At 44.0% G+C, this 13,165-nt stretch overlaps 1 protein-coding gene across 1 annotated transcript in view; it reads right to left on the reverse strand.

The window, feature by feature from the left end:
• Window positions 1–1,498: 1,498 nt before the first annotated feature.
• Window positions 1,499–13,165, reverse strand: part of LOC139461113 (probable ATP-dependent RNA helicase DHX34) — a 60,590-nt gene continuing 48,923 nt past the window's right edge. The window contains exon 29 of the mRNA XM_071242654.1: window positions 1,499–2,497. Within this exon, the coding sequence (XP_071098755.1) occupies window positions 2,346–2,497 (152 nt within the window). The 3' untranslated portion in view covers window positions 1,499–2,345. The remainder of the gene's footprint in view (window positions 2,498–13,165) is intronic.

Consider the following 13,165-nt stretch of genomic DNA (forward strand, 5'->3'; position numbering starts at 1 on the left):
AATATCTGCATCCAATTTCCAAAATCGATGGAAGCTGTCAGTAACGTGATACAAGTAGGCCTGAAGCTAGAATGTCAACTTACAGTTGGCGTGGGCGCGTTTGTAATGCAGCTTGAGAATGATTGCTTCAAAGCCCTTTCTCATAAGTTGAGAGAGGGCACAATGCTTCACCACTGGAAATAACAATGTTGGTGCCTCTTGTGGTCCCTTATCACTATTCCACTACATTACGAGATCATTCAGGGGCACGAGGAACTATTCCTCTGAGGATGGAAATTTCTGCGATTCCAGGGATTTAAATAAATCAAGGGTCACATTTGTGATACATGCCATTATCATATATGCATAAATCATATAGTTCCCTACAAAATCATTCATCACTGAATATAGTTATTGTAGCCATACAGTTGATCTCTCATCCCTGTAGTGTTTCAATGCTATAAAGTCCAGGACTAAGCTGATATATAAACTTATGGAAATGAATACAGGAACACATTTTGTAAAGGTACATTTATTGATATGTTAGACACATGACAATGGAATATCAATGGCCTAAATTGTTTAAGAGAAGAATTCATATTGAGCGCTGATGTATAAATATTCTTCTTCAATAGTGGTATGTGGTCTGTGTCTTATTATGTTCCTGCAGTGTGAGAGGTGACTAAGGGATCTGGTGGTCAGGCTCGCTGACTTGGTTGATGCATGTCATCGATCCCAATTCCGTGGATCGATGCGCATGATTTTAATCACTGGATTGTCTGGTCCTGACTGGATTATTTACAGACTGTCGTCATACAGTGCGTGCGTATATTGCGGCGTGCAGGCTTTAAACAACCAACCAGCAACATGTACAATCAACTGTTAGAGCATACATGGGACAGACAGTTTTACATGCTATGCAAACAGGCAGATACAAGATCAGATATGACCAAAAATCAATGGCACCACTAAGGAGAAATTACATGTTTAAATGTTAATCATTCTCTTTAAGCGGCTGACTCATTAAACATTCATTATTGGTTCTCTCTGGAATTTGTTTGTGAAATCTCAAATCTGAGATGATTCTCACATAAGGTTCTGAAATCACATATGTCAAAGTTCAAAGTTCAAAGTTCAAAGTTCTGTGCATTTCCAACCGGGGTAGAATAGGTCTTCAGCAACCCATGCTTGCAGTAAAAGGCGACTGCGCTTGTCGTAAGAGGCGACAAACAGCTTTGATGGTCAGGCTCACTGACTTGGTTGATGAATGTCATCAATCCGGATCTGCTCATGATATTGATCACTGGATTGTCTGGTCCAGACTCGATTATTTACAGACCACCGTCATATAGCTGGAATATTGCTGATTGCAGCGTTAAACAACAAACCAACCAGCCAACCAACCAACCAATCAGATGATGTTACTTGCAGAGAAAACTAAAGCCTATTGCAGTAAAATTTCAAAACAGTGAGATTGATGCCTACAGCTACCTTAGTTAGAAAGTTATATCCACTTCACCTTCAGAAAATTTATGATTGTAAGCATGGATATTGTTAGTGAGTGAGTTGTGTTCAATGCCGCTTTTAACAGAATTCCAGTTATATCACAGCGTGTCAGCTTTATGTGGGAGGAAAGCCCGAAGTTTTGCAGGTCTTAGACGTTTACCACTTCGGTGAAACCCACGAGCACGGGTATGGTGCTGACAAACCTAGAAACATAATCAGGGCGAACCGGGATTCGAACCCACAATCATAGGGTTCTAGTGTGCCCAAGGGACACAACTCTGCACAGCAAATTGCGACGCCTTAGACGACTGGACCATTGTATTTGTGTTGTGAACAACGTCTCAGCAAATGTTTCAACACATCAAATATATAAATGTACTCAACATCCTGATACTTCTTAGATGACTGGGCCACCCGTGCCCCCTGGATAGCGTTACAAACCTAGCTATGTGTAGACTGCATAGCCTTCTGTAAATACAGCAGCTGAGCCTGAATCAAACTAGTCTTTCAATGTGTGAATGACATAAACATCGGACATGACCTTCAGGTATTAATAGTCATTGAAAGGTTTCGCTTGCCATGAACTAAAACCAAATTTATCATTATTTATTACCATGTTTTACAATGTGAAATTGACCATTACTGGACGCCAGGCAAACCCTATTGCAGATGCCCCGATTCATGTTGTGGGCATATTCTAACCCTGGATCCCCATGGGGGCAGCCATCTTGACTTGTCACCTTGACAGTTCACACTGACACTGGGTCACGCCAACAGTGCTGCCATCTTGACCAGAGGCCAAACACAAATGGATCTCTGTTGCAGTCAAGGAGAGCAGTTGGTCAAGCAAGAGACAGTTCTCATTCTTTGTGAGATTTCTTGTGTTTGAGAATCTCTGTTGCTGTCAAAGAAAGCTGTTGGTCACAGTCCGGGCAAAAGTAGGACCTTCTCAGAGGGTTGAGCTGTGAGGCTCGTTCTGATTCACGCTCTGCAGCCTCCTCATCTTTAGACACTGAAACACAAGGCACACAGTCATATTATTTGTACATACAAGAGGGAGAATTTGCAAAGCATCCAGTGTCCAGGTATTAAACAGTGGAAAGCCATGCAGTGTCCAGAACTAAGTAGCCACAAAGAAAAAAACAACATATTGCCCCCCTGGCATCCATGCTTTAATTCTCCACATTCAAGCCAGTACAAACTCAACCCCTTGTGGTCTGTAAGTACTTTTAGTCGTGGTTACCAGGCTAAACCTTCTGTTGGCCAGTTCTTCCTTGGGGATGGTTTGGCCTAGGAAAGTGCTTCCAAGGGGATGATATAGCCTAGGCCAAACCTTTCCAGATCCAGATCCTGCCTCTGGATTTCAGATCTGTTGAACATAAGAGGAGGATGGTTCAGCCTAGGCCAGATCCTCATCTCTAGATTTCAGATATGTTGAACATAAGAGGAGGATGGTTCAGCCTAGGCCAGATTCTGCCCTCTAGATTTCAGATATGTTGAACATAAGAGGGGGGTGGTTCAGCCTAGGCCAGATCCTGCCTCTAGATTTCAGATATGTTGAACATAAGAGGGGGATGGTTCAGCCTAGGCCAGATCCTGCCTCTAGATTTCAGATATATTGAACATAAGAGGGGGATGGTTCAGCCTAGGCCAGATCCTCATCTCTAGATTTCAGATATGTTGAACATAAGAGGGGGGTGGTTCAGCCTAGGCCAGATCCTCCCCTCTAGATTTCAGATATGTTGAACATAAGAGGAGGATGGTTCAGCCTAGGCCAGATCCTCATCTCTAGATTTCAGATATGTTGAACATAAGAGGGGGGTGGTTCAGCCTAGGCCAGATCCTCCCCTCTAGATTTCAGATATGTTGAACATAAGAGGAGGATGGTTCAGCCTAGGCCAGATCCTCATCTCTAGATTTCAGATATGTTGAACATAAGAGGGGGATGGTTCAGCCTAGGCCAGATCCTGTCTCTAGATTTCAGATATGTTGAACATAAGAGGAGGATGGTTCAGCCTAGGCCAGATCCTCATCTCTAGATTTCAGATATGTTGAACATAAGAGGGGGGTGGTTCAGCCTAGGCCAGATCCTGCCTCTAGATTTCAGATATGTTGAACATAAGAGGGGGATGGTTCAGCCTAGGCCAGATCCTGTCTCTAGATTTCAGATATGTTGAACATAAGAGGAGGATGGTTCAGCCTAGGCCAGATCCTGTCTCTAGATTTCAGATATGTTGAACATAAGAGGAGGATGGTTCAGCCTAGGCCAGATCCTCCCCTCTAGATTTCAAATATGTTGAACATAAGAGGGGGATGGTTCAGCCTAGGCCAGATCCTGTCTCTAGATTTCAGATATGTTGAACATAAGAGGAGGATGGTTCAGCCTAGGCCAGATCCTCATCTCTAGATTTCAGATATGTTGAACATAAGAGGGGGGTGGTTCAGCCTAGGCCAGATCCTCATCTCTAGATTTCAGATATGTTGAACTTAAGAGGAGGATGGTTCAGCCTAGGCCAGATCCTGCCTCTAGATTTCAGATATGTTGAACATAAGAGGGGGATGGTTCAGCCTAGGCCAGATCCTGTCTCTAGATTTCAGATATGTTGAACTTGAGAGGAGGATGGTTCAGCCTAGGCCAGATCCTCATCTCTAGATTTCAGATATATTGAACTTAAGAGGAGGATGGTTCAGCCTAGGCCAGATCCTGCCTCTAGATTTCAGATATGTTGAACATAAGAGGGGGATGGTTCAGCCTAGGCCAGATCCTCCCCTCTAGATTTCAGATATGTTGAACATAAGAGGGGGGTGGTTCAGCCTAGGCCAGATCCTGTCTCTAGATTTCAGATATGTTGAACATAAGGGGAGGATGGTTCAGCCTAGGCCAGATCCTGTCTCTAGATTTCAGATATGTTGAACATAAGGGGAGGATGGTTCAGCCTAGGCCAGATCCTGTCTCTAGATTTCAGATATGTTGAACATAAGGGGAGGATGGTTCAGCCTAGGCCAGATCCTGCCTCTAGATTTCAGATATGTTGAACATAAGAGGAGGATGGTTCAGCCTAGGCCAGATCCTCATCTCTAGATTTCAGATATGTTGAACATAAGAGGAGGATGATTCAGCCTAGGCCAGATCCTCATCTCTAGATTTCAGATATGTTGAACATAAGAGGGGGATGGTTCAGCCTAGGCCAGATCCTCATCTTTAGATTTCAGATATGTTGAACATAAGAGGGGGATGGTTCAGCCTAGGTCAGATACTCCCCCCATGATTTCAGATATGTTGAACATAAGAGGGGGGTGGTTCAGCCTAGGCCAGATACTCCCCTCTAGATTTCAGATATGTTGAACATAAGAGGAGGATGGTTCAGCCTAGATATACTGTACCGGTACATAAGTCCATTTAGTTCATGGGATCCTGGATGCAAGTATGAGGAGCAAGTGAGTGACAAAATATTTTTGAAATTTCCAGTAGATTAAACTTAGGAGGGAAGATCTATTATGAGGAGTGAGTGAGTGTTATTTTTAATAAAAAATACTAAATTTGAAAAAAAAGAAGCAAAAATAATGAATAATGAATGTAATGACACAAAACTAAATTATTATGTCCGGTAGACAAGGTTCAGCCTCAGTCAGATCTTTCCCTCATTGTGTACTTTACCATGGCTCAATCTTCCCATTCATAATGTTATAAATAGCTAGAGATCCCCTTCAGAACATGAGTATATCTCAATAAAACCACAGCATTTAACACTTCAGATGCAAGACTTATTATGTGGTAAATCATATTTCAAAGCAATGGACATGTGTTTGAAGGGACCACTTTGCAGGACAACAGTAAACCTTCCTGTTGAACATTATTGAATAGTACAGAGGAATGAATACACAAAAAAGTTAATGAATATCATGACATAAGTTTTGATGTAACAGTCGTTCTACCGCTTTGCCTTTCTACTTATTAATTGGTGCAGCCTAATCCTGATATAAGGAGTGAAGATTGGTGCAGCCTAATCCTGATATAAGGAGTGAAGTAAAGATCACATGATAGACAGCTCTTTTACTATCCTTCATTTATTAGTCTCCAGTCCAATGACATTGGAAGAAACTAGGAATGGGAAAAGTCCAAATTTACTACCCAGGTACCCAACACCCTAGTATCTGTCCCTACCCAGGTACCCAACACCCTAGTATCCGTCCTTACCCAGGTACCAAACACCCTAGTATATGTCCCTACCCAGGTACCCAACACCCTAGTATCCGTCCTTACCCAGGTACTCAACACCCTAGTATCCGTCCCTACCCAAGTACCCAACACCCTAGTATCCGTCCCTACCCAAGTACCCAACACCCTAGTATCCGTCCCTACCCAGGTACCCAACACCCTAGTATCCATCCCTACCCAGGTACCCAACACCCTAGTATCCGTCCCTACCCAGGTACCCAACACCCTAGTATCCGTCCCTACCCAGGTACCCAACACCCTAGTATCCGTCCCTACCCAGGTACTCAACACCCTAGTATCCGTCCCTACCCAGGTACCCAACACCCTAGTATCCGTCCCTACCCAGGTACCCAACACCCTAGTATCCGTCCCTACCCAGGTACTCAACACCCTAGTATCCGTCCTTACCCAGGTACCCAACACCCTAGTATCCGTCCCTACCCAAGTACCCAACACCCTAGTATCCGTCCCTACCCAAGTACCCAACACCCTAGTATCCGTCCCTACCCAAGTACCCAACACCCTAGTATCCGTCCCTACCCAGGTACCCAACACCCTAGTATCCGTCCCTACCCAGGTACCCAACACCCTAGTATCCGTCCCTACCCAAGTACCCAACACCCTAGTATCCTTCCCTACCCAGGTACCCAACACCCTAGTATCCGTCCCTACCCAGGTACCCAACACCCTAGTATCCGTCCCTACCCGGGTACCCAACACCCTAGTATCCGTCCCTACCCGGGTACCCAACACCCTAGTATCCGTCCCTACCCGGGTACCCAACACCCTAGTATCCGACCCTACCCAGGTACCCAACACCCTAGTATCCGTCCCTACCCAGGTACCTGCTGTAGGTCTCAAGAGAACAAAATGTCTCATTGGGAATAATTTGACTGTAGCCCTGACACTCAATCGTGTTGAGAAGCAATCTAATAATGTTGCAGGATTTTTTTGTGTGAATACCTCTGTTAACAAAACCTGATCTATCAAAACCAAATATATGCTCTGCAATCATGATTTGACATACCTTTGGGCCTAAGTCCACACACGGATCTGGGCCTTATTCCAGATACAGATCTGGGCCTTCTACCACACATAGACCTGGGCCTAATTCCACACACGGATCTGGGCCTAATTCCACACACGGATCTGGGACTTATTCCAGATACAGATCTGGTTCTTTTTCCACACATACCTGGGCCTAATTCCACACATAGATCTGGGCCTAATTCCACACACAAACCTGGGCCTAATTCCACTCATGGATCTGGGCCTTATTCCACATAAGGATCTGGGCCTCATTCCACACACAAATCTGGGCCTAATTCCACACACAGACCTGAACCTACTTCCACACAAACCTGGGCCTAATTCCACACACGGATCTGGGCCTTATTCCACACACAAATCTGGGCCTAAATCCACACACAGACCTGAACCTTCTTCCACACAAACCTGGGCCTAATTCCACACATGGATCTGGGCCTCATTCCACACACGGATTTGGCCTAATTCCACACACAAATCTGGGCCTAATTCCACACATAGACCTGAACCTACTTCCACACAAACCTGGGCCTAATTCCACACAGGAATCTGGGCCTTATTCCACACGTAGATCTGGGCCTAATTCCACACACAAATCTGGGCCTAATTCCACACACGGGTCTGGGCCTTATTCCACACATAGACATGGTCCTAATTCCACACACGGATCTGGTCCTAATTCCACACACAGACCTGGGCCTAATTCAACACACAGATCTGGGCCTAATTCCACACACGGATCTGGTCCTAATTCCACACACAAATCTGGGCCTAAATCCAAACACAGACCTGAACCTACTTCCACACACAAACCTGGGCCTAATTCCACACACGGATCTGGGCCTTATTCCACACACAGATTTGGGCCTTATTCCACACACAAATCTGGGTCTAATTCCACACACAGACCTGAATCTACTTCCACACAAACCTGGGCCTAATTCCACACACGGATCTGGGCCTTATTCCACACACGGATCTGGGCCTAATTCCACACACAAATCTGGGCCTAATTCCACACACAGACCTGAACCTACTTCCACACAAACCTGGGCCTAATTCCACACAGGAATCTGGGCCTTATTCCACACATAGATCTGGGCCTAATTCCACACACAAATCTGGGCCTAATTCCACACACGGATCTGGGCCTTATTCCACACATAGACATGGTCCTAATTCCACACACGGATCTGGTCCTAATTCCACACACAGACCTGGGCCTAATTCATCACACAGATCTGGGCCTAATTCCACACACGGATCTGGGCCTAACTGACTACTGCAATCAATCTCATTAAAAATCTAGTTTTCGCTACCTCTAAACAAAGATCTGAGGACATCCCATTTCGGGGCATGTCAAAACAACCTTTCATCTGACCAATCAGAGCATCGCGTAGCAGATCATGAAAGTGACAGTTGGAATGTGATTTTTTATCGTGCAACCTCGAGGTTTCCAAAAAGGGTAATCTGAACGAGAGTTATATGGGCTTCAAATCTGTATTCCCACAATATGGACCATCTTTTAGCCTTCCAGAATATTCTTTTGTTCAGTTTGTAATTTTTTAGTCGAGTATATGTCAAAATATCTTTGAAGCAAAGTCGCCAGTTTGAAACTCATGCCGTAAAGCTCGGGTTGATGTTTTAAGTTTGGTCTGGCGAGACACGAAATGTGATGTCCTAAGATCTTTGTTTAGCGGTAGCTATAACTAAGATCTGATTTTAATGAGATTGCATCTGCAATTAACATACTCACATGACAGTCGTCATGCTAATACCACTTTGTGAAACAGGGCCATGTTAGCTGACTTTCTGAGGTGAGGTTGGGTGAAACAGTATTGCACTTAACATAACAAATTGCATCAACATGTGTGTGTGTGTGTGACTTTGTGTACTAGTCCCGACTGATGACGGTTTTATAGCGCTAGACCACTGAGTGACATTGACGCAGTTTAACATGGCTACCCCACTCAGACACAGTATTCTGACTCCGAACCGACTCGTATCTTCGTCCCTTAAAGATGACACTTGGCAGGGTAACAACATGTACCATCTTTAAACTACATTTGGTATATGGGCAGGAACAATGGGCCTATTGTCATACCTACATCAATATCACTTTCTCCAATATTACCTTCAGCAAAGTATCTGGAAACAAGTGATTAACATCTTTCTGATTCCCACTGTTCAAACATTTATCGGGGAGGTAAGTGGAATGTGGAAATTCAAGATACGCATCAGATATAATCTGTAAAAATTCCCAAGGCGCATGCCAAACGTCACATGAGACTACCCTTCTTGGTGAAAGCTGTGCATATTTCATTGATCTGGGCATTTGAATAGCACAGTATCATCAGATTATTACTTTGACATTTCTGTTCTTGACACATGTAAGGACAGAGGACAGGATCACATTTTCTGAGAGCATACAATGGCTGAAGTGAATGTTGTTTTATGCCATTGTCAACAATATTCCAGCAATACCATTACATGGCAGTCTGTAAACATGGAACATCAAGTCTGGGCCAGCGGAACATCAAGTATAGGCCTGACAGACCAGTGGCACATCAAGTCTGGGCCAGACAAACCCGAGGTACATCAAGTCTGGGCCAGACAAACCAGCAGTACATCATGTCTGGCCAGACAAACTAGTGGTACATCATGTCTGGCCATACAAACCAGTGGTACATCATGTCTGGCCAGACAAACTAGTGGCATATCATGTCTGGCCAGACAAACAAGTGGTACATCATGTCTGGCCAGACAAACTAGTGGTACATCATGTCTGGCCAGACAAACCAGTGGTACATCATGTCTGGGCCAGTCAAACCAGTGGTACATCATGTCTGGCCATACAAACTAGAGGTACATCATGTCTGGCCATACAAACTAGTGGTACATCATGTCTGGGCCAGACAAACCAGTGGTACATCATGTCTGGCCATACAAACTAGTGGTACATCATGTCTGGCCAGACAAACTAGTGGTACATCATGTCTGGGCCAGTCAAACAAGTGGTACATCATGTCTGGGCCAGTTAAACTAGTGGTACATCATGTCTGGCCATACAAACCAGTGGTACATCATGTCTGGCCATACAAACTAGTGGTACATCATGTCTGGCCAGACAAACCAGTGGTACATCATGTCTGGCCAGAAAAACTAGTGGTACATCATGTCTGGCCAGACAAACTAGTGGTACATCATGTCTGGCCAGACAAACTAGTGGTACATCATGTCTGGCCATACAAACTAGTGGTACATCATGTCTGGCCATACAAACTAGTGGTACATCATGTCTGGCCAGACAAACTAGTGGTACATCATGTCTGGCCATACAAACTAGTGGTACATCATGTCTGGCCAGACAAACTAGTGGTACATCATGTCTGGCCAGACAAACTAGTGGTACATCATGTCTGGCCAGACAAACCAGTGGTACATCATGTTTGGCCATACAAACTAGTGGTACATCATGTCTGGCCAGACAAACCAGTGGTACATCATGTCTGGCCATACAAACTAGTGGTACATCATGTCTGGCCATACAAACTAGTGGTACATCATGTCTGGCCAGACAAACTAGTGGTACATCATGTCTGGGCCAGTCAAACAAGTGGTACATCAAGTCTGGGCCAGTTAAACTAGTGGTACATCATGTCTGGCCATACAAACCAGTGGTACATCATGTCTGGCCATACAAACTAGTGGTACATCATGTCTGGCCAGACAAACCAGTGGTACATCATGTCTGGCCATACAAACTAGTGGTACATCATGTCTGGCCAGACAAACTAGTGGTACATCATGTCTGGCCAGACAAACTAGTGGTACATCATGTCTGGCCATACAAATTAGTGGTACATCATGTCTGGCCATACAAACTAGTGGTACATCATGTCTGGCCATACAAACTAGTGGTACATCATGTCTGGCCAGACAAACTAGTGGTACATCATGTCTGGCCATACAAACTAGTGGTACATCATGTCTTGCCAGACAAACTAGTGGTACATCATGTCTGGCCAGACAAACTAGTGGTACATCATGTCTGGCCAGACAAACCAGTGGTACATCATGTCTGGCCAGACAAACTAGTGGTACATCATGTCTGGGCCAGACAAACCAGTGGTACATCATGTCTGGCCAGACAAACCAGTGGTACATCATGTCTGGCCATACAAACTAGCGGTACATCATGTCTGGCCAGACAAACCAGTGGTACATCATGTCTGGCCATACAAACTAGTGGTACATCATGTCTGGCCAGAAAAACTAGTGGTACATCATGTCTGGCCAGACAAACTAGTGGTACATCATGTCTGGCCATACAAACTAGTGGTACATCATGTCTGGCCAGACAAACTAGTGGTAAATCATGTCTGGCCAGACAAACCAGTGGTACATCATGTCTGGCCAGACAAACTAGTGGTACATCATGTCTGGGCCAGTCAAACAAGTGGTACATCAAGTCTGGGCCAGTTAAACTAGTGGCATATCAAGTCTAGGTCAGACAGGTTAGTGGTACTAGGCCAGACAAACCATAGGTACATCAAGTATGGGCCAGACAATTTCTTATTGTATCAGTGAATATTATTTTATCCTGGAATTCCAGCCAAAAAATATTTACATCTACTTCAAAGTAAAAATTGCCCCCAAAATCAGATAATTCAAATTTCATTTCAATATGATATTTATCAGAATTTTGTTATACAGGGTTTTAAGTGTTTCAATCATAACTGTAAAATGGGAGTTTTCTGCTAAGATTCATAAGTAGACTATCAACCAATCAAGGAAATGTAGAAACTCTCATTATCTATTATACGTTTACTGGTGTATCCAGTTACAGTCTTGATGCATCCTAAAGGACACAATTTCAATAATACATGCACTCTTTCTGAAATAAGGTATTGCTAAGGAAGTACTTTACAAGACTGTTTGACAAGTGGGATGACGTCAACATTCCATACGTAAAGCATGATACATCTGGTACCTTTTCAGGAACATCTGGTATCTTCACTATTTACAAGGGATTCATAAACACAAGTTTATGGTATTATCCAAATCGTAGAATCAACTCATGATTTTTTTAGGAATATGGAAATTGTTTTGTTGCTTTCAGAATTTGAGAAGTTGATTTTCACAAGAAGTATGTTAAACTAGCTCTGTTAGTGCTGTGACTATCAAGTCAATAACTTCCATGACGCAGGCAATGCACAGAAAAGTCAGTTCAAAGATACATCAATTACACAGGAGAGATATCATTTTTAACTTTTCCCCTTGGAGAATATTTCTGACTTAAGTGAGTGAGTGAGTGAGTGAGTTTGGTTTTATGCCTTGTTTAGTAATATTCCAGCAATATCACGGCAGGGGACACCAGAAATGGGCTTCACACATTGTACCCATGTTGGGAATCGAATCCGGGTCTTCGGCGTGACGAGCGAACGCTACAACCACTAGGCTACCCGACCGCCCCATTTCTGACTTAAAATTGGGGGCATCAACCTACTCATCCAATTCGATTGTGCAAAGAAACTGTCTCTCCACATGATAGCGCAATGGACATACAGCATCTACATGACATCCACTTCAGTGCAGCATGGTTTTGGTTTGGTTGGTTGTTTAACGCCGCACTCAGCAATATTCCAGCTATATGACGGTGGTCTGTAAATAATCGAGTCTGGAACAGACAATCCAGTGATTATTATCATGAGCATCGATCCAAGCAATTGGGATCGATGACATGCTTAACCAAGTCAGCTGGCCTGACCACCCGATCCCGTTAGTTGCCTCTTACGACAAGCATAGTCGCCTTTTACGGCAGGCATGGGTTGCTGAAGACCTATTCTACCCCGGATCCTCACAGGTCCAGCATGGGGTGGTGGGGCAGCCTGGTGGTTAAAGCAGCCGCTCTTCACAGCGAAGACCCCTGTTCCATTCCCCATATGTGTCCTATGTGTGAGCCCACCATGATACTGGCAGAATGTTGCTAAAAGCTGTCCTCCAGTCCAGTGTTCGAATTAATTTTATGACCCAACAAGAACAGCCGGGCTGGTGACTCATAAATGTTGCATGCCCATCTTCAAAGTTACCTGCCCCCATTTGATTTAATATTGAATTTAAATGTATCCTTGCGTACTGTGTTTTCGATTATGTGTCTTAATATCAATCCCAATAGATTAAGACTAGATTGACCAATGACAGTGTGGTTACTTCCTTTCATTGACCGTTAATACTAGATTGCCGACAACAGAATGAGTAGAATAACGTAAAATATGAGACAAATCATGTCTTAATTCAGTTGAAATAATGCAACCAATTACTTGAGAATCTATATGAATACTGAATACGTAAGTAGTCTTAAAATTATCTGCCAGACAGTCTGACAGGTGGAGGCAATATCTCATGCATCCC

The sequence above is a fragment of the Haliotis cracherodii genome, unplaced genomic scaffold (assembly GCF_022045235.1).
Source record: "Haliotis cracherodii isolate W230 unplaced genomic scaffold, xgHalCrac1.p SCAF_1, whole genome shotgun sequence".
NCBI classification, from domain to species: Eukaryota; Metazoa; Mollusca; class Gastropoda; order Lepetellida; family Haliotidae; genus Haliotis; species Haliotis cracherodii.